A 24322-nucleotide genomic window follows, 5' to 3' on the forward strand; every position below is an offset into this window, starting at 1 on the left:
TGATTAATGTTCTCCTTGCCCCTCCTGTCAGTTTAGGTGGACGGCCATGTCTTGGTAGGTTTGCATTTGTGCCATACTCTTTTTTTCATTTTCAGATGATGGATTGAACAGTGCTCCATGAGATATTCAAAGCTTGGGATATTTTTTTTATAACCTAACCCAGCTTTAAACTTCTCCACAACGTTATTCCTGATCTGTCTGATGTGTTCCTTGGCCTTCATGATACTGTTTGTTCACAAAAGTTCTCTAACAAACCACTCAGGGCTTCACAGAACATCTGTATTTATACTGAGATTAAATTACACACAGGTGGACTCTATTTACTAATTAGGTGACTTCTGAAGGCACTTGGTTCCACTAGATTTTAGTTAGAGGTATCAGAGTAAAGGGGCTGAATATAAATGCATGCCACTCTTTTCACATATTTGTAAAAACATTTGAAAACTATTTATCATTTCCCTTCCAATGAATTCCCAACAAAATACATTTATATTTTTAGTTGTAACATGACAAAATGTGGAAATTTACTTAAATACTTTTTCAAGTCACTGTATCTGTCAATCACAAGAGAGCAGACCCGTTAGGAAATATAATGCCAAAAAAATGAAATTTTCCATACAAGCTTTCTTTATTTTATAAACAAACTTGGGAAGCCAGTCTGTATGACAAGGCCACAATTTAGTGCACTCAGAACAAGATTCGAGATTTTTTAAATACATTCTGGTGTCTGTTTTGCATACTTTGGATAGAAGTAACAGGTGCAGAAAAATTTGGCTTTGGGTGTTGGTGGTGCCTTCACACCGTAACCCTATTGCCCCGTACACACGAGCGGACTTTTCGACATCCAAACTCCGACGGACTGAGTCCGTCAGACTATTCGATCGTGTGTGGGCTGCAACGGACTTTTGATTCGCCAAAGTCTGACGGACTTTAGAAATGAAGCATGCTTCAAATTTTCCCGACGGAACTCCGCCGGACCCGGTCCCCTTCGAAAAATCCGCTCGTGTGTATGCTATTCCGACGGACTAAAACTGACGCTAGGGCAGCTATTGGCTACTGGCTATGAACTTCCTTATTCGAATCCAGTCGTACGTCATCACGTTCGACTCCGTCGGAGTTTGGTGTGATGGTGTGTGTCCAAGTCCGTTCGGTCGAAAAGTCCGCCAGAACTCCGCCAGAACTCCGTCGGAACTCCGGCGGAACTCCTTTGGAGGTCTGTCGGACATAAGTCCTCTCGTGTGTACGCGGCATATGAGGTACTCTTGATGAAAGCAAGAATAGGCCTTGCTGTCAAAAATTTATATGGAATATTTCACTTTTTTTCACTTTAATCGTCATTAACCACTTGCTTACTGGGCACTTAAACCCCCCTCAGTCCCAGACCAATTTTCAGCTTTCAGCGCTGATGCACTTTGAATGACAATTGCACGGGCATACAACACTGTACTCAAATGAAATTTTTATAATTTTTTTCCCACAAATAGAGCTTTCTTTTGGTGGTATTTAGTTACAGCTCGGAGTTTTATTTTTTGCTAAACGAACAAAAAAAATGCAAAAAAAAATAAAATAAATAAATCATGTTTTAATAGTTTGTTATAAAATTTTGCAAACGGGTCATTTTTCTCCTTCATTGAAGTGCGCTGATTAGGCGGCACTGATGGCTGCATTGGTGGGCACTGATGGGCTGCATTGGTGGGCACTGATGGGCTGCATTGGTGGGCACTGATGGGCTGCACTGGTGGGCACTGATAGGCATAGTTAAGGCGGCACTAATAGGCACAGATAAGGCGGCACCGATGGGCACAGATAAGGCGGCACTGATGGGCAGAGATGGGCACAGATAAGATGGCATGGATGGGTGGCACGGATAAGTGGCACGGATGGGTGGCACGGATGGGCACTGATAGGTACCACTGATAGATGGGACTGATGGGCACTGATAGGTGGCACTGATAGGTGGCTCTGATAGGTGGCACTGCTGGGCACTGATGGGCGGCACTGCTGGGCACTGATGGGCGGCACTGCTGGGCACTGATGGGCGGCACTGGGTCGCAGCACCTTTGAGGCAGATTGTGGGCACTGTGGGTGGCACTGTTGGTGGCACTGCTGGATGGCACTGTGGGTGGCATTGTGGGTGGCACTGTAGGTGGCACTGTGGGCACTATGGGCACTGATGGGGGGCACTGATGGGGGGCACTTACTTTTATTCAGGATGGCACGGCGGTGGGCAGGTGGGCACTGGCAGGGGGCAGGTGGTCAGCTGTATTGCTGGCCGTGATCGGGACTGATGTCCCGATCACGGCCGCCGGTGATCAGCTTTTTTTTTCTCTCCTCGCGCTGTCAGCGCGAGGAGGAATAATAGCCAATTACCGGCTCCGTTCTATCACATGATCAGCTGTCATTGGCTGACAGCTGATCACGTGATAAGGGGTCGGGATCGACCCCTTGCACGGATCGGTGATCAGGCGAGTCTCACGGACTCGCCGATCACAGAGCGCGCCGCGCGCGCCCCTCAGGGGGCGCGCAGGCCGCTCGTATCCGGGACGACGTCAATAGACGTCGTCCCGGAAATGTAGGTCCGCGCTAATGCCGTCATTTGGCAATAGCGCGGATCTGTAGTGGTTAAAATACCAGAAAAAACGTCCGTTTTGAAAAAAAAAATTTGCATTGATCCATGTCCCCTGGAGCAGGACCCGGATCCCCAAACCCTTTTTAGGACAATATATTGCATATTAGCCTTTAAAATTAGCACTTTTGATTTTGAACATTCGCGTCCCATAGACTTTAATGGGGATATAAAGTTCGTATAAATTTTCTGTCGAAGGTTCTGGTGCGAATCAAACTGGGGGGTGTTTGGCTCATCCCTACTATATATGTTAGTGCCATGTCGGTCTATTTAAAACGAAAATTGGCTTGTAGGTCAAGAAGGGTGTGATGGGGAACTGCTATGCCTATAGCTGCAGATTTAGAGAAGTTTATCCTCAGATTGGAGATTGCCCCATATACCATAAATTCTCACAAGAGGTTTGGTAAAGAGATTTTGGGGTTTGTCAAGGAGAATAGAAGTTCGTCAGCATATGCTGATATTTTACAATAAGAACTGCCCACCTTGAGTCCACGCTATATCCTGATTCAATCTGATTCTGCAGAGAAACAGCTCTAGCGAGAGGGCAAAAAGGAGGGGGACAATTGGCACCCCTGTCTTGTTCCGTTCCTGATAGGAAATACACTTGAGAGTATTCAGTTCGCCTTTACTCGAGCTGACGGGTTTGAGTATATACTACCTATCTACCCCATCTTCTTATCTCCTAAACCAATGCGGCAGAGAACAGAGAACATATAATTCCAAATCACCCTATCAAAGGCCTTTTCGGCGTCAGTGCTTACAAATACGCAGGGGGTCCTAGTGGCGTTTGCTATGTGGAGCAGGTTAAGAACCTTAATGGTATTATCTCTTGCCTCTCTAGAAGGTATGAACCCGACTTGGTCAAGGTGAATTAGGGTCTTGAGCTGTTGTGGCAATCTGGTAGCTATTATTTTCGAAAATAATTTCAGGTCCAAATTTAGGAGGGATATGGGCCTGTAGCTTCCGCATAGGCTGGGATCCTTCCCCTCTTTATGGATCAGGGAGATGTGGGCTCTCAAGGTGTCACTGGGTAAGTTGGCATCCGATCCCAGAGCATTGAAAAATGTCACCATACGTGGGCCTAAAATTGGGAGGAAGGTCTTATAATATTGGGCGGTATATCCATCTGGGCCTGGCACTTTACATACTTTCATAGCGCTAATCGCTACTTGTATCTCCTCTAAGGTGATAGGTTCCTCTAATAGTGCCTGAGTTTCTATTGGGAGTGATGGAAGTTCGGAGTCTGAAATGTATTTGTCGATGTTTGCCTGGCTGGAGGTGGAACTCGGCAGATTGTATAGTCTAAATAGAAAGCCCCAAATCCCTCTGCGATTTGCATTGGGGTTGTGGCCTTTTGACCATCAGGGCATGTTATCTGTGGGATAGGATGCATTTTTGAGTTCTTTGACCGAGCTGGCTAGCATTTTCCCACATTTGTCTCCTAATTCATAGGACATCTTGCAACAAAATTGCAGGGCCGCCTCGGCTTTGTATTGTAGCAGGTCCGTTATTTGTGCACGCAAGATCCTCAGCTCTATCTCTAGGGTCTGTGTGGGAGCGTGCTTGTGTTGTGCTTCTATTGCGGCCAGATCAGAGAGTAATTTGTTAAGTTGCTTATTTATTTTCCTTTTGATATTTGCTCCGTGTTTGATAAGGACTCCTAGGATAGCTTGTGGGCCTCCCACAATACTCCAAGTTTGCAGTTCTGCATGTCGTTCTCATGGAAATAAAGGTAACGTTCCCTGTTCACATCTGCCAACACCTCTGGTATTTGAAGAAGGCTCTCGTTCAGATGCCAAAATAGAGATCTGGGCGAGGGTCTCTCTGTGAGGGTGTATGAGAGGGAGATGGGAGCGTGATCCGACCATGTAATCTGCCCTATTGAGGTGGAGCTCACCAGGTGTAGTTGATCGTGAGGTATCAGGAAAAGGTCTATCCTGGAATATGACCTATGTGGGAATGAGTAAAAGGTGTAATCCCTCTCACCCGAGTGTTGGAGGCGCCACACATCACTCAGCCGCATGTTGTGGAGGGTTTGTGCTATATGTTTTCTGTGTTCAGGGGGCACAGAGGAGTTACCCATGGAAGTGTCCGAGTGGGAGATCAACAGCATGTTGAAGTCTCCCCCAAGGATTAGCTGACGTTCCCTGTATCCCATCAATTTTCTCTGTTTGCCTAAGGAATCTGTCTTGGTGTTTGTTGAGGGCATATAGTGTTGCTAGGGTGAATTGCATTCCACCAATTAGTCCCTTCAAGAACAGGTAGTTCCCCTCAAGATCAGCCGACACCTCCTATCATTGCTAGGGCAGTCTGCAGGAGATCAGTATGGACACCCCCCTAGATTTGGAAGTGGGGTTAGTAGAGTGATATGCCCTGCTCTGAAGTAATGGAAGTCTGTCATTTCTGAAGTGTGTTTCCTCTAAGAAGGCAATCTCAGCATGTGTTTTTTAAGGTTATTTAGGAGCATGCACCGCTTCTCTGGAGTATTCAGTCCCCTAGAATTAAGGGAGGTCACTTTAACAGAGTTTACTGCCATTTCTTTGAGAGAAGAGAAGTTTACAGAATAGAACCAAGTATAATTTGGGGATAAGAGAGAATATAGGATGTGTGGGTAAGGCTAGTAGTAGGGAAGTGGGGGTAACCGTGAGGATAGAGGCCAGAAAAACCCAGTCTCCTCACAAATAACCAACTAAATGTTCACGTTTTAAAACTTGGGTGTATAACAAACCGGATCTCTGGATGTACACAATGGCCTAGTGGGGTGTGGGTGGTCAATAACCAGCAGATGAGGACCCGGGTCCACCACCCACCCCGACAGTGTTCTTAGTAAAGCATTAGAAACAGAAAGAAAAAAGAAAATACTGAACCGACACAGATAAACAGTTATGTCAGATAAACTTTTATAAACAAATTCACCCCCCAGGGTGAGCACCAACTCAGCACTCAGAGTATCATCCCGAGTCCACGGTGACATCCCGAGGGTACGGGGCGACGCAGGTAGGGCTCACCAACTCCAAACTGTAGCGAGATTAATCGTCATGCCGCTCCAACACAAACACAATGCCCAGGAGTTTGAGGCTCCATGCCCCGCCATGCAATGGTCTGCACGGGGTGTAAAGCCCCCCTCCGAGGCCCTTGCATGGAAACATGCAGGAGGAGGGGGCACCCCCCCAGCAGGGATTACAGATATGGTTCGTAGAGCAACAGGCGGGCATTTCGCTAGATCCTTAGTCAGAATCTCCGGGCCGCCCCTCCACCCACCCGCAAAGATAGCCCCCTCAGGGCATGGGGTCTCCACTGCAGAGGTGTAAAACTTGATTTTCCTCCTGTTAGTTTTAGCTCATATTAACTTCCTTCCGACACACAGTCTCACCCCTAATGTTCTCTGAGGGCAGGCACAGAGATCCACACCGCCATCGAGATCAGTGCAGGGCATCTTTGGGTGCTAAGGACTGTCTGTTACCCCTCCAACAGTCATTTCTTCAAGGCGCTGGGCGTGCAGAGTGATGCACGGTATCAGTAGTTCCTTTCATGACACTTTTAGAGAGTTTGTGCCGCAAGCCAGGACTAGGTGAACCGTACCCCTGGGACTTAGCAACCACACGTCTGTACCGCCAGCCCGCCAACAGCTGACGGGAGGCATGAGCGGGAAAATGAACTCGGGGCCACTACATTAGATCCGGTTCTACCGCACTTCACAATCCAAAGAGTGGCGGCATGAGAGTGGGTCCAGCAAGACACAGATTGGCAACGGTCGCCCTCCCAGCCGTGAGGCATGAGCCATGTCAGTAGATTGGGAGAGGCCAGATCAATCAGGCGAGGCTGAGGGAGAGCTCAGGGTCAAGCATTGGGGCAGTCATAGCCGAAACCCCGAGCAACCAGACGGGACAGGTAGGAGCACAGTGACTGGGTGGAGAGAGTGAATCATTAGGAGACAGGTCAGTGGTGCCTAGGGGGTGATCAACGCTACTCACGATTCCCGACTCTTTTATGGGATGAAGTACGGGGCCAGCGTCCATTTCTCTGTGGCCTCTGAGGTTGTGGAGCACTGGTTCTCATTGCGCTCGGCCAGCCCTGCGCTCTTGGGAAATAGCCCAACCAGTTGGGAATGACAATCGGATCCACTCCGAGGAAGTCAAAAAGGGCAGGCTGGGCCTCCAGTGATCTCAGTAAGAATGACCTTTGATCCTTGTGAAAGGTGACCGATAAAGGAAATCCCTAGTGGTAGGTCACGTTGCACCTCCTGGCCAGGTCCAGTAGGGGTTTCGGGAGGGCCCGCCAGTGTAGTGTAGATCTGGAGATATCAGGTAGGAGTTTCACGGTTGTGCCATCGAACTCCAGCTCACCCGCTTCCCAGGCCTTGCGAGCAATGGCTTCTTTATGGATATAATGAAGCACCCGACAAATCAGATCACACGGTCTGGATGGGTCGGACGATCGAGGGCCCAGGACTCTGTGTACCCGATCCACTTCAATTTGTTCTAGGAGTTGTTCGCCCCCCCATCCTCTTAAAGATTTCGGTAACTGTGGCTAATAAGTCCGCTGAGCCTATAGCCTCTGGCAGGCCCTGAAGCCTGATGTTGTTTCTTCGGCTCCATTCCTCCATTTCTTCCATGCGCAGTTGGAGTTCCACCACCTACTCTGCATGATCTCTTTGCTGGGTCTCCATGGAAGTGACTCTTTGCTCCAGGGATGCCAGAGAGGATTCTCCTGTAGTCAGCTGACTACTGTATTAATTGTTTGTATCTCCTTGACTGCCCAAATGTCTTTCTGGTGTGCGGCCTCCACTCTCCCCACTATGGCCACAATGTCAACTTTTGTCGGGAGGGCCTGCAGAATAGCCTTCAGCTCCTCATCAGCTTGGTAATTGAGCAATAGCTGTGATGTGTTCTCCGGGCATGTAGATGGAGCTGCCGGGGAGCCGAGGTACAGTACCGGGCTCAGGGATCTCTCTGGATCTCTCCGGTGAGGCCGGGTCCACCATGAAGCTCAGAGCTGGCAAAGGCGAGTCACGCGGTTCCGCCATCTTGGGTCTCTTAGAGCCAGCTCGAATTCTTCCAAAAAGGCTCTGAATATCACCAGCAGCTGAGGTATGATTAGCTGGACTGGGCCTTTGTCTGTTCCACTTGTAGTTCAGTTTCTTGGCTGAGAGCATTCTGCGAGGAAAGAGCAGATTATGCCAGGATAGGTGATAGATGGCCGGGAGCTCTAAGCAAACGCGACTCTACTCAGCCAGGTCCAGACCATGTCCCACCCCATCAGGCTTTTTCTGTCAGAATTTCTGACAGACTTACACACGTACACACGGTCGGAATTTCAGCCAGCAAAAAACCTATGAGAGCTTTTCATTGGAAAATGTGACCGTGTGTATGCTCCATCAGAATTTTGCTGGCCAGCAAAAGATTGAGAGCAGATTCTCAATTTTTCAGACGGAAATTCCGATCGTGTGTATGCAATTCCGATGCGCAAAAACTCACGCATGCTCAGATTCAACTACAAGACAGAAGTTATTGGCTACTGGCTATTGAACCTCCTTTTTCTAGTCCCGTCTTACATGTGGTAAGTCACTGCTTTCTTGACGGTCGGAATTTGGTGTGACCGTGTGTATGCAAGACAGCTTAAGTGGAATTCCGTCAGGAAAACCATCAGAGCTTTTTCTGACCAAAATGCTGATCGTGTGTATGCGGCTTAAGATAGCTAACATGTTCTAAATTTTTCAGTCGGAAATGCCAATGGAGATTATCCAGTTGGCAAGTCTGACCGCGTGTATGCGCCATTAGGTAATTGCCATGATAGAGCATGTACACATTAGGATTATTTTAATTCATCTGACATCAGATCAGATCAGCCAGTTGGAAACCTCTTCAGTGTTAACCTGGGAATACACTAGTAGAATTTTGTTCAATATTTTTTGTTGTACGGTCATTATAAGTTCATTTTTCTAAACATCAGTGGGGTCAAATCAACATTTGTTTTTGACCACAGTGACAACAATATTTGAAAGAGCAGGCTGGAAAATTTTATTGAATTTCTAACAGTGTATATCGTTTTCATTTGGTGAAATCCATTCATTCCAAATTCAAATGTTAAAGGCAAACAAAATCTTAAACTACTTTCAAAAGACATGTGAATGCTCGTACAAATTTTCATGTGAATTGTAGTTCAAAATTCTACTCATGTATGCCCAGCTGTAGGCTGGACACAGCTGAATGAAAATTCAACTGATTCCTCCATCCACGCAGCCAGGGAATCTCCACTGTCAGAATATACTGATCAGTAACTGCAGCCCAATGGCTGTAGCCATTGATTAAGAAATTTTTTCCAGCAACCCGTTGAGCATAAATCAAACATTAGTGTGACTTCTGTAGAATGAGAGTAACTAAGCATGGATCAAAATTCTGTTGGTTCAGATAAGGGGAGGGGATTCTTCAGGCTTCTGCATTGTATTATTTTGTATATACTCTGTTGGATGTGTCATCTGTTGATTCAATAAATGCCACACTCACTGAAATTGAACCAAGATTGTCTGGTATTTGTTTGAAGAAGGTTGCATTGTTTGCCTGCTTCCTGTTTCCTCAATGATATTGTGTAATTATTATTCATTAAAAATGACAATTTCAGCACTCAACTGATCTTTTAAGCTTTCATAGATGGTCATGCATGCAGCAGCATGGTAACTAAAAGGCTAAGATAGCAGTTTAGTTCTCCTTTAGAATTGGTTAACACTCCTTAAATTCTATTTTTATTTCGGATAAAGTAGTGAAGGGTTAGAACTTCTTTTCAGGTATTTACTATTGTTTGTGTCCCTGCTTGGGAAATTCACCCTCTCTTTTTCTTCTGGTGATAATTGAAATATTCACAGCAAAAAGGAGGCATCTCCATCTTTGCACATTTTTTCAGGTGTATATATATACAGTAGCCTGCCTTGTTCAGATAAATCTGCTCCTTTGATTGGTCCAAAAAGCAGTGGCTCTGGGTGTTCATTCCTATGCTCTTCTGATGGCGTTGGCAGTTTGATTGCTAAATGGAAGAACCATGCCACTCCAAGGTTTAAAAATTATTTATAAAAAATATATTCTGTATTATTACAGTGATTATGTTTTTTTACATGGACAACAAGTGGATAAAACATTTGATCTCAAGTGAAAACAATATTTTACGTTTTTTTTTTTGTTTAGTTTTAAAAGAACATTCGTATGAATATTCGCGTGAACAAAAATTCTCATCAGGACATTCGATGACTTGACAAATGTCATTTGAAAACACTTCAAAAGTTAGCTTTTAACATTTAATTTTGGTCTCTAGCGGCTCAGATTTTTGGCACAGTGATGTAAAATAGAGGGCAACTGTAAAAAGCAGGATGAGACAGTGTATATTTGGATTGTAAACAGTATAGGCACTAGGGATGAGCTTCGTGTTCGAGTCGAACGCATGTTCGACTCGAACATCGGTCGTTCGTGCGTTCGCCGAATTCCGAACGTTTGGGCCGTTCGCGGCAAAATTCGTGTGGCCCACAATGCACTGCGATGGCGCAATGCATTGCTGTCTCACGATTGGCCAAGCATGCACTGTGACCCCGCATGCTTGGCCAATCGCAGCGCCAGTAGCGGGAAGAGCAATGGTTGGCCACAGGCATCCTGCCTGTGGCCAATCATAGCTCAGACTGTGTAGTGCACGCCCCACACTATATAAAGCTGCCTTTCAGGCGGCCTCGTGTAGTGTTTGTTAGCATCTGAAGCAGTGGGTGTTCTGTGTACCTTCAACACAGTTACACACCAATCGTTTTTGGCTGATTTACTATTTTGCTCTTGTGTAGTGGTTACTGTCTGTGCCCTGACCGCAGTATACACCACTATATTCACCTCACCTATATAGCTAGTGATCTAGCTTTAATAATAGAGCTTGCAGTCAGTAGTGTTAGTGCGTGCTGTCTGCGTGCTCTGTACCCAGTACATACCACTATATACACCTACATAGCTGTTCTCTATTTGAGCCCGATTGTCATTTGCTGGAGTTATTGGAAGTTGTGTGTGCCTCCAGCACAGCACAGTATACATCTGTATATACCCCTTTAACTCTGCTGTTTTCTTGTTATTGTCTGCGTGCCCTGACCGCAGTATACACCGTGATATTCACCTCACCTATATAGCTAGTGGTCCATCTTTAACAATAGAGCTTGCAGTCAGCAGTGTCACTCAGAAGATAGTGCGTGCTGTGTGCCTGCTCTGTACCCAGTACATACCGCTATTATCCACCTACATAGCTGTTCTCTATTTGGGCCCGATTGACATCTGCTGGAGTTATTGGAAGTTGTGTGTGCTTCCAGCACAGCACAGTATAAATCTGTATATACCCCTTTAACTCTGCTGTTTTCTTGTTATTGTCTGCGTGCCCTGACCGCAGTATACACCGTGATATTCACCTCACCTATATAGCTAGTGGTCCATCTTGAACAATAGAGCTTGCAGTCAGTAGTGTCACTCAGGAGATAGTGCGTGCTGTGTGCCTGCTCTGTACCCAGTACATATCGCTATTATCCACCTACATAGCTGTTCTCTATTTGGGCCCGATTGGCATCTGCTGGAGTTATTGGAAGTTGTGTGTGCTTCCGGCACAGCACAGTATACATCTGTATATACCCCTTTAACTCTGCTGTTCTATAAAAAAGGCATCTGCAGGAGTTAGTGGGTGTTGTGTGCCTCCAGCACAATATAAACTACCCAACTACTGTTTTACCCAACTCCCTTCAGGCCATTACCATGTCTGGAAGGCCAGCAAGGAGAGGCAGACAGGCGCGAGCCGATAAAAGAGGGCAAGCAGGCTCTGTGTCTAGAGACAACAGTGCTGGTCGTGGACGCGGTGCATTGTCATCAGCACGTGGCCATGGGACATGCTTGTCCTTCTTTTCTGCAGCTGGACATGTTGAACCGCAACATGCCAACGACTTGGTAGAGTGGATGACCAAGCCCTCTTCATCCTCCTCATCCTCTCTCACCCAGTCTCAGGGTAGTAGAAAAGCAGCTGCCAACACATCGTCGTCCCTCCTCTCAATGTCATCATCAGTGACTCCTTCCCTAGACCCACCACGTCCTCCTGAGGAGTCTCCTGAACTCTTTGAGCACAGTGTTGGGTACATGCTCCAGGAGGATGCCCAGTGTTTGGTGGGCTCTGATGATGACACTCAGCTAGAGGAAGGCAGTAGCGTGAGCACAGAGAGAGGGGATGCTCAAGAAGGACAGCAATCTGGCAGTCATGTTCCACAAGCTGCAGCATACTGCCAGGTTTGCTACAGCGATGAAGAGGGAGGGGATGATGAGGGCACTGACTCCACGTGGGTGCCTGGAAGGAGGGAGGAGGAGGAGGAGGAGGAGGAGGAGGCACATGTCCAACGAGGCAGGATGCCCTCCGGGGGCCAGCTTAGGGGCAGCACACCGACTGAATCACACCGCAGAGCTCCGCCTGCGCAGAGCGCTTCCTCTGCACAGAGCGCTTCCTCTGCGCGTTATTCTAAAAGTTCTTTGGTGTGGGCCTTTTTTGAGACGAGTGCATCAGATCGCACCACTGCTATTTGCAACATATGTCTCAAGCGTATCTCACGTGGCCAAAACATCAGCCGCTTGGGCACCACATGCTTGACCAGACATATGTTGACCTGCCATGCAGCTCGTTGGCAAGCATACCTCAAAGACCCACACCAAAGAACAAAGCGGACCTCTCCTTGCTCCTCATCAGCTGGCATCTCCAACCCCACTAGACCTTCAGTCCTCTCTGAAACCTGCTCTGAGAGGAATGAAGGTGTAGAATTAGGTGTGTCACAGCCAAGTGCTTCCGGGAACTCTGCTAGTGGTACATCCACGTCCGATTATAGCAGACAAATGTCCCTGCCCCAGCTGCTGGACCGGCGGAAGAAATTTACTCCCAGCCATCCACATGCCCAGCGGTTGAATGCTAGCTTGGCTAAATTGCTAGCACTTCAACTGCTGCCTTTTCAGTTGGTAGACTCGGCCCCCTTCCATGAGTTTGTACAATGTGCGGTTCCTCAGTGGCAGGTCCCCAAACGCCACTTTTTCTCACGGAAGGCAATTCCGGCTCTCTACCGGCATGTGGAAGGCAATGTCCTTGCCTCGCTGGACAGGGCGGTCAGCGGTAAGGTGCATATTACCGCTGACTCATGGTCCAGCAGGCATGGACAGGGACGTTACCTGTCTTTCACGGCCCATTGGGTCACTCTTCTGGCTGCTGGGAAGGATGCAGGACAAGGTGCAGTAGTATTGGAGGTTGTTCCGCCACCACGCCTCCAAAATGCTACTATTGGTTGTGACACACCTCTCTCCTCCACCCCCTCCTCTTCTTCTTCCTCCATGGCCTCTTCCAGTGCTCTGTCCTCAGAACCAGCGGTGCTCCGTAGGCGTTGCAGGGGCTACGCAAGTACGCAGGCAAAACGATGCCATGCCGTGCTTGCGCTGGTTTGTTTGGGGGACAGGAGCCACACTGGGGCGGATGTTTTGTCAGCTCTGCAGGGGCAGACCTAGAGGTGGTTGACGCCACGCCAGCTTAAGCCAGGAATGGTGGTTTGCGACAATGGCACCAACCTCCTCTCCGCCCTCCGACAGGGACAACTGACCCATGTGCCCTGTGTAGCTCACGTCCTTAACCTGGTGGTGCAGCGGTTCTTGGGCAGGTACCCCGGCTTACAGGATGTCCTGAAACAGGCCAGGAGAGTCTGTGTGCATTTCCGCCGATCATTTAATGCCTGTGCTCGGCTGGCTGAGCTCCAAAAGGAGTTGAACCTGCCCAAGAACCGCCTTATATGTGACATGCCCACCAGATGGAACTCAACATTGGCCATGCTGCAGCGGCTGCACACGCAGCAGAGGGCCATCAATGAGTACCTGTGCGACTACGGCACCAGGACAGGGTCAGGAGAGCTTGGTTTTTTCTCACCACGCCAGTGGGGCATGATCAGGGATGCATGCACTGTCCTGTCACCGTTTGAGGAGGCCACAAGGATGGTGAGCAGTGACAGTGCATGCATCAGTGACACTATACCTCTTGTCCACCTCTTGGAGCATACGCTGCGTGGAATAATGGACAGGGCACTTGAGGCAGAACAGAGGCAGGAAGAGGAGGACTTCCTTGCCTCTCAAGGCCCCCTTTATCCAGACAGTGTTCCTGCTGTGCCACCCATCACACAGGAAGAGGATGAGGAGGAGGAAGAGGAGGAGGAGGATGATTGTGTCAGCATGGAGGTGGAGGCTGGCACTCAGCATCAGCAGCAGCAGTCTTATAGGGATGATTTACAGTCCCAAGAAACACGTGGACTTGTACGTGGCTGGGAGGAGGTAGCTGCGGATCATGTTGTCCTTAGTGACCCAGAGGACTCCGGACCGAATGCCTCAGCTAACCTACGCTGCATGGCCTCCCTGATCCTGCAAAGCCTGCGGAAGGATCCTCGTATTCTTCGGATCAAGGAGAGGGACCATTACTGGCTGGCCACTCTCCTTGATCCACGGTACAAGGGTAAGGTTGCCGACCTTATCTTGCCATCGCAGAGGGAGCAGAGGATGAGACATCTCCGGGAGGCCTTGCAGAAAGCTCTGTGCAACGCGTTCCCAGAGACTGGGAGGTTACAAACTCCTGGTCCTGGACAACGTGTTGCTGAGGCATCGGTCAGAAGGAGCGGTGGAGAAGGTGGCCGTCTGACTGATGCTTTCAGACAATTTTTTTAGTCCGCAGCCCCAAGGTATGATTGGTTCCAGCACCCATCGCCAGCGTCTAATTTACATGGTGCAGGAATACCTAGGGGCAAGGTCAGACTTGGACACCTTTCCCACTGAAAATCCTCTGGCTTACTTGAGGATGGATCACTGGCCAGAGCTTGCACAGTATGCAATTGAGCTACTGGCCTGTCCTGCATCCAGCGTTCTTTCGGAACGCACCTTCAGTGCTGCTGGTGGCTTCGTTACCGATCACAGGGTGCGCCTGTCCACCGAATCAGTTGATCGACTGACCTTCATCAAGATGAATCAGTCTTGGATCACCCACAGCTACCAAGCACCTGAAGCTGATGTAACCGAATATTTTTTTTTTGAAATACCACATCCCTTCAAGACTGCCTATGCTGATGCTGAGTGACTGTCCTGTTATGTTGATTGTCTATCCTCTTCCTCCTCCACTGATATGTTGGAAGAACATTTTTGGTTCTGGGTGATGCCAGCAGCCCAATTTTTCTGCCCCTGTTTAACAGGGGCGTTTAAGTACAATTTTTGATGCAATGCTTTGCAGCAGGGCTAATTCCTGCAATAAAACTAGAGTGTATGGCAGAGGTTGCAGTGTGATGGCACCAGTGCCTAAGGCCCAATTTTTCTGCCCCTGTTTAACAGGGGCGTTTAAGTACAATTTTTGATGCAATGCTTTGCAGCAGGGCTAATTCCTGCAAAAAAACTAGAGTGTATGGCAGAGGTTGCAGTGTGATGGCACCAGTGCCTAAGGCCCAATTTTTCTGCCCCTGTTTAACAGGGGCGTTTAAGTACAATTTTTGATGCAATGCTTTGCAGCAGGGCTAATTCCTGCAATAAAACTAGAGTGTATGGCAGAGGTTGCAGTGTGATGGCACCAGTGCCTAAGGCCCAATTTTTCTGCCCCTGTTTAACAGGGACATGTAATTACAATTCTTGATATAATATTTCACAGGAGGGCCCCTTCCTGTGCCCACCCAGAGTAACTGTGAGGACTTATAGTGTTGTCGCACCAGCACCACAACCACCAAAGGTCAATTTTTCTACCACTGTTCAACAATGGCATGTAATTACAATTCTTGATATAATCGTTCACAGCAGGGCGCTCCAGCGGCCACCAAGAGTCACTTTGAGGGCTTACAATGTTGTTGCAAAACCAACACCTTGTTCCGCCATTTCTGCAGAGCATATAGGGCAGGCCCCTACTTTCAAACATCCAACTTACAAACATCTCCTACTTGCAAACGCAACGAGACAGCAGCAAGTGAGATGAAAAAAGATGGACGACAAAACAAATTATACAGGGGTGATAACCCTTCCCTATGTTTTCCAAAAAGCTTAAAGATATTTTTTTTGACTGGAGCTACACTTTAAAAATGTACCGGTTGAAAATGACAAACAGATTCAACTTAACACAACAAACCTACACAGTCCCTGTCTTGTTTGCACCGCCTGTATACTGCTGTTCTGAGTATATAGGGCCTGGGGGCCACACGCATTTCCTTATTTTTTAATATGGGTACGGGGTTCCCCTTAATATGCGTACAAGACCCAAATAGGCTGGTAATGGGCAGGGAGGGCTACCCATGCCATTTTTCTGAATGATTTTCAACCATATTGCAGGAACCAGATATAACATTAAAACCGCAAGCAGTTTTAAATGGTGTTATTTCCGTTTAATGTCATTTTGTGCAGGGACTGTTCTAAACACGGGAAACACGTGGCACTTCACAGGCATACTATAGACACCCCCCAGGCACCATATTTAAAGGAATATTTCACTTTTTTTTTCACTTTAATCGTCATTAAAATCAGTGCTCCCGCCAAAACGGTAGTTTTTAAAACTTTTTTTTGCAGTGACCCATGTCCCCTGAGGCAGGAGGCAGATCGCCAAACCCTTTTTAGCACACTATCTTGCATATTAGCCGTTAAAATTAGCACTTTCCAATTCGAACGTTCGAGTCCTATAGACTTCAATGGGGTTCTAACGTTCGTACCGAACGCGGGGGTCGTTCGCAAGTTCTGGTGCGAACCGAACCGGGGGGTGTTCGGCTCATCCCTAATAGGCACCTATTTCTAATGTTTTACATAGCTATACCTGCAAAAGGGGTCAGTCTGAACTGATCTAGCAGAGTTTCATTTTCTGAGTAAATTTCCACTTTAAGCTGGCTATAGATGGGTAGTTTACCTCCATCCTGAAAAAAGGTAGTTGGAGGAATGCCATTGCCATCCTCACTCTGCCAGAGCATTGCATTTTGAAAACCAGACCTGCTTCTGTCAGAATACACTGATCAGTAGCTGCCGTTGATTGGCTGCACCTACTGATTGACAAAAGTTTTCCATCAGGTCCCTTTTATAGAAGTGTATAAAGTAATTAAGTGATTGATTAATCATTTATTAAAAAATCCACGGACATAATGGTCGGCTTTAGAGAAGATTTGTCTTATTTTAAAGATACAGTATTTTCTATTTCTGTTGTGTTTACAGGGCAAAATGAGGGAAAATGTTTTAACTATACAAAATTAATACCCATTCAAGCTAGGCAGAAAAAGAAATCTCCCTAACTACCTAGGATGAATAAAGGATTTAGTTGCATACATTTGCAAATATATGGGAAGGCCACACTGCTGTAATTAGGGACTTCTGATAAATGTGGTTCCCACTCTAAATTATCTAAGTTTCCTAAGTGTAGGATATCTATAATAATGCACAAAATAATAGTTTACCAGGAGTCAACCCTACACTGCTTAAAGGCTAAAACCACCTTTCACACCCAAGTGCTAGAATTTGAAGTTTTCAATGGAACACAAATTCAGTGATCATTGCACTGCTATTATTAGATTACTAAGTGCTGACATCCAGCAAAAGCAGGAGTTAAGGCCCCTTTCACACGGGCGGCTGTTCTGCCGCAGTTTATCATGTTTATTTTTTTCTACAAAATTCAAGGCTCCAGGCAAAGCGATCAGCTGCGTTTGCACAGTGCGCTTACCTGCGTTTACGTGCGTTTTTTATGCGGTTGCGTTTAACTGCAGTTTTTATTCCCATAGCAACCCTTTTATTTATTTATGTTTTTGTTCCCTGGAATGTACCCATGATGCATTGCGGTCCTCTGTATTTAAACCTGTTTCTTTGTTCTCTGGCTGAGTGTGTGTTGGAGTTTTGCAGGGAGAGGAGTGCTCAGTTTTGTGCCAGAGTTTTTTTGAAAAAATGAATGCAAATATGGGTAGTTTGCTTGCAATGCTCATTTTGCTGATGATGAGGATGAAGACAAGAAGAGCGATCCAGAGTAGGCGACGTCCTCATCGTTACTGGGTCCATCCTTTAACGTCCCAGCGCCTATCGATCGGCTACTTTGCCCTCATGTTCGGTGAGCTGAGGACTCATGGGGACAAGTTCCATAATTACACAAGGATGTCGGTGGCGTGCTTCGATGAGCTGTTGGTACTTGTTAGAGGACACCTGACCAGAACCACGACCAATATGCGAAGAAGCATTAGTCCAGAAGAACGGCTGTTACTTACTTTAAGGTAGGTTTTCCATATGTTGAACAAATGCTTAAAATCATGTACATGCAGGCTTAGGCAATATTGGCAATAGTGTGTATGTGTATATATATATAGGTATATATATATATATATATATATATATATATATAGATGAATCTATGACCTAATCTATATCACAACAGCGATTTTTCGCACATTACTACCATTACCATTATTTTCTATCCTTGAAAACTATCTATCGTGCCTTGCACAGTCAGTTTTATTTTTTGCAAATAGGAAACGTCATCAAATTTCAGTAGTTTCTCATTATGTAGGTGAGCTCTGAACACAAAGGCAGAATTTTGCATTAACAAGCAAGGTACCACCAAATAATATTTGTACTAGACCAACCCACCACCAGGCTTCCTGTTTGGATGCCAGCACCTACTACCTGAGCCGAGGGATGTTTCATCTTTGGGCTGCAATGTGTTAAAAGTCATCAGCTTATATAGATGCTGATGTTTATTTGTTACCATGTAGAACTCCATATGTATATTGATTTTTTTATTTTGAATTTTATTTATTTTACTATATTTTATATTTTCTGAATTGTTATCAATTTTGTATTGCAGATACCTTGCCACTGGTGCCAGTTTCACCTCCCTCCATCATCAATTTCTGATGGGAATTTCCACCGTATCCACCATTGTGCACGATACCTGTCATATTATCTGGGAAGAACTGAGAACATCAGTCATGCCGGAGCCAACATCCAGTCTGTGGGAGGAAATAGCGGAGGAATTTTGGGAGAAGACCAACTTCCCAAACTGCATTGGGGAATTAGATGGGAAACACATCCGCTGTGTAGCTGTACAAAGCTGTGGAGCTGTGTAGTTGTACAAAGGAGACAGGACCCAACTAATTTCAATTATAAAAAGATTTATTAATAAAACAGCAAAAAAACAAACAAACACCCAACACCACAATGAGAATACAAGCAAAAGTGAAACGTGTGATAAATGAAACCTACTAAAGAACTATGTAACTAACAAATTAACTATGATAAACTATATACAAGAAAGGGGGAAGATCGGGTAAGTTATGGTCAGGCAGGAGGTTCAAGGAACATTGGTTGAGGCAAGTCAAGAAGGTGGACAAAGCTGAAATGAGGTACAAGAGGAGTAGGTAGAGGCAGCCAGATCAGGGGAACAGGTAAGACATCAAGGGTCAAGGTAAAAAGTTCAAAAGCAGGATCAAGACAGAAGCCACAAGATCAGGAAGTTTGGAACACAGGTCAAAATTCTGAGGCATTGTGGAAAGCTAGAAGATGGGCTAAAAACCCTTCCAACAACCAGCATCAGATGCAGACTAATTTCTGGGATCTGCTGGCTGCTGGGAGTCACTGACTGGTGTTATAGTCCCTGATACCAATGAAAATTCCTTCAGCTCTCTAAACTAATAATAACTCTAATAAGACCATACATTAGTACAGACAGGGAGCTGTAGGAAGAATCTAAAGGATCTCTGCATTGCACCCACTGATCGCAGTTGCAGTGCTTTACAGCAGGGATCTTAAACTAGGAGCCCTCCAGCTGTTACAAAACTACAAGTCCCACGAGGCATTGCAAGGCTGACAGTTACAAGCGTGACTCCCACAGGCAGAGGAATGATGGGACTTTTAGTTTTACATCAGCTGGAGGGCCGACAGTTTGGGACCCCTGCTTTACAGGCTAATTTGCAAAAATGTAACAAAATCCACTTTTTTTCCTGCAACTATATATATACACATGTATTTTTTTTTGTAAAATGTGGAGTTACCCTTACAGAGTACAGCATAACACCAGAAACCCAAACTTTTTGAGCAAGGTACAGATAGGAAAAAAAAACCTGACGCAATTTTTAACCAGTCTCTACTTTAGAAAATGGGAAACAAGTAATGTATTTAGATATACTTTAAAGTGGTTGTAAACCTGAATCATGGAATTTGAGCAAAGCACGTGTATCTGTAGTGTTTACTATTTCTCTCCAAAGCTCTAAGTGTCGTTTTTACAACACATCAGTAAAATTTGTGTAGGAAGGGAAGGGGAGGGAGAGCTCAGAAAAGAGCTTGTCTATTCACAACACCATTCTTCTGCTGTGTGGAGGGGAGTGTGTTCCTTTCCTCCAATCAGATCTTACACACTAAGTCTCTCTGCCCTCTTCTGTGTGCTGCTGACAGATGAAGAAAGATTTTTTAACACAATCCACACTTTTGAAAAGGTGTAGAGAGGGGAAGCCTGCAGATAAACAAATACAACTTATGTAGGAGGATTTGTTTAATCTCTGTTTATCATCTGAGGCTGTTCACTTTACTGGGAATATGTGAGGGTTTACAACCACCCTTTCTCCATTTAAACTTTAAAGGCTAATATACCGCCGGTCATATCGCCTTACTTTATTCTTCTAGCATGAATACCACCAAATCAATATTTCTACAAAATTTAAAAAACATAAAAAAGAACTGTGGTTGACAATGGAGGTAAAATTGACACAGATATAGGACACTCTCACAATTGTCCTTACTACAGAACCTAATTACAAACATCTACTTATAACATGTTACATTTTAGACTCATATTCAGGGTGTAACATGTAACCTGTTATTAAAGGACTAGCCCCCACTCCCCACCACTCTGACAGCTAGCGGAATCTTCTCCCCCCCCCACTAGCTGTCAAAATGTAAAAATAATTTGGCTGTGCAGGACTCCACCTGGCAGACCGCATCACTCATTCACTGTGCTCTGTGAATGGAAAACTACAAGTTGCAACAGCCTTAGTGGCTGTCAGCTTGTAGTTCTCAATGAACTAGCACTATGGTAGTTCATTGAGTCTTCTTGTCAACAAATATCAACGAGGTGTATAGACAAGCAAATACACTGACAGTGTGCAGGAGACCTGCATGGCATCAGCTATCTCCTGATTGCTGGTGCAATGCTTTACAGGCCCCTACTACAAAAAATAATGAAAGCACATTTTTTTTTACCTGCAAAAATATGTGCATTTATTATTTGTTTTAGAAAGCTGAATTTATCCTTTAGACCCCTTTCACACCACACCGGCCATTGCGTCGGCGGTAAAACGCCACTATTTTTAGCAGCATTTTACCGCCGGATTTGCGGTGCATTTCGGGCGCTAGCGGGGCGCATTTACCCCCTGCTAGTGGCTGCGAAAGGGTTAAAACCGCCAGAAATACGCCGCAATAGCAGTATTACAGCGCTGCCCCATTGATAAACACACCGCTCCTTCACCGCTCCAAAGAAACTGCTGGCAGAAATTTTTTCTGACGTCCTGCCAGCGCACCGCACCTCTGTAGTGTGAAAGCCCTCGGGCTTTCACACGACATACAATGGTGCAGCTTCTTTAGGGCGGATTGCAGGCGCTATTTCTAACGTTATAGCGCCTGCAAAACGCCCTGGTGTGAAAGGGGTCTAAAGGCAACCTATTGATTATACAAAGAAAATGCACATGGCCCCATTTTTTTTAGCAATGTAGTATACCACAGTTTATGAAATCTTGTATCTCAAACTATTACCCCCCCCCCCCCCCCCCCTAGGTCCTGAAATACTTTGTTAACCAGGAAAACATAAGCCTTACATACAAGCCACCACACATATATGAAGAGAAAGTGGAAACTGTACCTAATAATGTATTTGTTGCTTCTTAATGCAATGGGTATGGATCAAAATGTCCATCACCGTTTTTGCCCAATCTATGGGTTATATGTGGATTTGTTGGAAAAATGTCACAAGCAGGAGATTTTCTTGCCAAATTGTCCAATATTCCTAAAAATGTATGGTTTTCAAGCATAAAGACACAAACCTTTAACCATGAAGACTTGAACTGTTGTTTCTTAAAGCGGAGTACCAACCCAAAGTGTAACTTCCTGACCCCCTGGAATGCCACATTTGACATTTAATTTTTTTTTTGGTGGGGAGCGGGTATCTAGTTTTGACAGGTACCCAGCTCCCACTTCTGGCCGGGCTGCCTAGTCAGTCCCTCTGGCGCTGCTGAGGGGAGATGGAGAGATCCGATGCTTCGGGCGGCCGCGACACTGGACCATTGGATTGGTGAGGGAATGTTTATTAAAAGTCAGCAGCTACACTTTTTGTAGCTGCTGACTTTTAATAAACAAAAAAAAAAATAATGGAACTCCACTTAAGTATAACAGGTATAATAGACCTGTGTCCTTCAAAGCTTTTGCCCTGCTACAGGTTATATTAGAATGTGTCTATAAAATAACACAAAATGTAAGATCTTCTTGGTCAAAATTCTTTAAAAAAATGCATGGATTTTTGGGTCTTAATTAGGTAACATTCCTATCATGCTGATTCAATTCTTTCTCTCATACTTTGGTTGAGTAGAACCTTATTTTAGGGATTAATTTGCACATGATTTTACCGGTTGATAAAAGGTTTTCAGAGTTTGAGGTGGATAGCATTTTCTCTAGAACATCTTTTGTTTTGTTAGTGTCAAATAACATGTATCCTCAAAGTTGGTCACATTTTGGAAATCTGTAAGGTTTCTCCTTGATATGAATTCTCTGGTGATTGATTAGTGATGACTTCTGTGTAAATAGTTGTTCACATTCTGAGCAAGAAAATGGCTTCACTGCTGTGTGAGTCTTCAGGTGTGTAGTAAGATTGGTATGTTGTAAAAAGCACTTTTCACATTCTGAACATTTAAATGGTTTCTCTCCTGTGTGAATTCTTTGGTGTGTAACAAGACGATGACTATATGCGAAGCATTTGTCACATTCTGAACATTTAAATGGTTTCTCTCCTGTGTGAATTCTTTGGTGTTCAACAAAACGATTACTATGTGCAAAGCATTTGTCACATTCTGAACATTTAAATGGTTTCTCTCCTGTGTGAATCCTCAGGTGTGCAGTAAGAAGATCTTTTCGTGAGAAGCACTTTTCACATTCTGAACATTTAAATGGTTTCTCTCCTGTGTGAACCCTCAGGTGTGTAGTAAGAGTAGAATGTAGTGAGAAGCATTTGTCACATTCTGAACATTTAAATGGTTTCTCTCCTGTGTGAGTCTTCAGGTGTTTAACTAGAGAAATCTTATAAGAGAAGCATTTGTCACATTCTGGACAATCAAATGACTTCTCTCCTGTGTGAATCCTCTGGTGACTGATTAGCGATTTCTTCCATAAATAAACGTTTTCACATTCAGAGCAAGAAAATGTCTGTATTCCTGTGTGGCCCTTTTCATGTTGAACAAGCTGTTCCTTCTGTGAGAAGCACTTGCCACATTCTGAACATTTAAATGGCTTCTCTCCCGTGTGATGCCTCTGGTGAATGATTAGCGATTTCTTCCATAAAAACACTTTTTCACATTCAGAGCAAGAAAATGTCTGTATTCCTGTGTGGCCCTTTTCATGTCGAACAAGCTGTTCCCTCCGTGAGAAGCACTTGCCACATTCTGAACATTTAAATGGCTTCTCTCCCGTGTGATGCCTCTGGTGAACGATTAGCGATTCCTTCCGTAAAAACACTTTTTCACATTCAGAGCAAGAAAAAGGCCTCTCTCCTGTGTGAATCATTTCATGTTTAGCAAGCTTTTCCTTACGTGAAAAGCACTTGCCACATTCTGAACATATAAATGGTTTCTCTCCAGTGTGAGTCCTCTGATGGGCACTGAGTCTTGACTTAAAAATAAAACGTTTCTGGCACACGGAGCATTGATACGGCTTGTCTCCTACTTGACTCATTGTGTGTTGATGATGATCTGTTTACCTATAAAATATTTTCAGAATAAGTCTTAAATAGTAGTTCATTTTTACCAGTTGTAAAAAAAAAGTATCTTAAAAGTATCTAAATCTTAAAGAGCCTTTCCACTTTTAAACTCAAATTGTAAAAATTCCTATGTTAAACAACAATTGTTATACAGTATGTACTCATTAACATAGCAAAACGTAAAATATGAGCAAAAATTTCTGCTTTTTTCTTGCTTAGAAATCCCACCTATCTTCCCCTTCTATGTATGTTAATGGGGGGGGGGGGGGGGGGTAGGAGTGTTATAATTTCTATAATTATGCCTGTCTGTGTTTTCAGATCTCATCAATTGTAAAGTAGATTTGAAAACAAGGGGGATACTTACTAGGACTGGTGCACACAGAATCTGGTGCAGCTGTGCATAGTAACCAATAGGCTTGTGCAATTTGTTTCATAACGAATGGAAATTTGGCCAAATTTTGCAACTTTCAGACATTCGGATGCATCCGAAAGTCTGAATAAAAATATAACGAATTTCAACGAATATGAAAGAAATGATAGCGGATATAACTATTGAATTTGGCATGATTCGGTAATTCATTAAAGATCTAATGAAACAAAAGGTCAACTCAAAGTAATTTTACAGTCCAATCAGCTGATTCATTTTGTGCTGGAGGTTGGATTACTGACAAAGTGCATTCCTGAGAACTGAGT

At 45.1% G+C, this 24322-nt stretch overlaps 1 protein-coding gene and 1 pseudogene across 1 annotated transcript in view; one reads left to right on the plus strand and one right to left on the minus strand.

Moving 5' to 3' along the window:
* The window catches only part of LOC143962289 (uncharacterized), a 259324-nt pseudogene that overhangs the window by 50558 nt on the left and 184444 nt on the right, over positions 1-24322 (plus strand).
* The window catches only part of LOC143964366 (uncharacterized), a 127626-nt gene that overhangs the window by 43209 nt on the left and 60095 nt on the right, over positions 1-24322 (minus strand). Inside the window, 1 exon segment of the mRNA XM_077474082.1 lies at positions 22401-23621. Within this exon segment, the coding sequence (XP_077330208.1) occupies positions 22401-23621 (1221 nt within the window).

Source organism: Lithobates pipiens, unplaced genomic scaffold, assembly GCF_037356315.1.
Source record: "Lithobates pipiens isolate NorthernLeopardFrog02 unplaced genomic scaffold, aLitPip1_a1.2 Scaffold_8, whole genome shotgun sequence".
Taxonomy (NCBI): domain Eukaryota; kingdom Metazoa; phylum Chordata; class Amphibia; order Anura; family Ranidae; genus Lithobates; species Lithobates pipiens.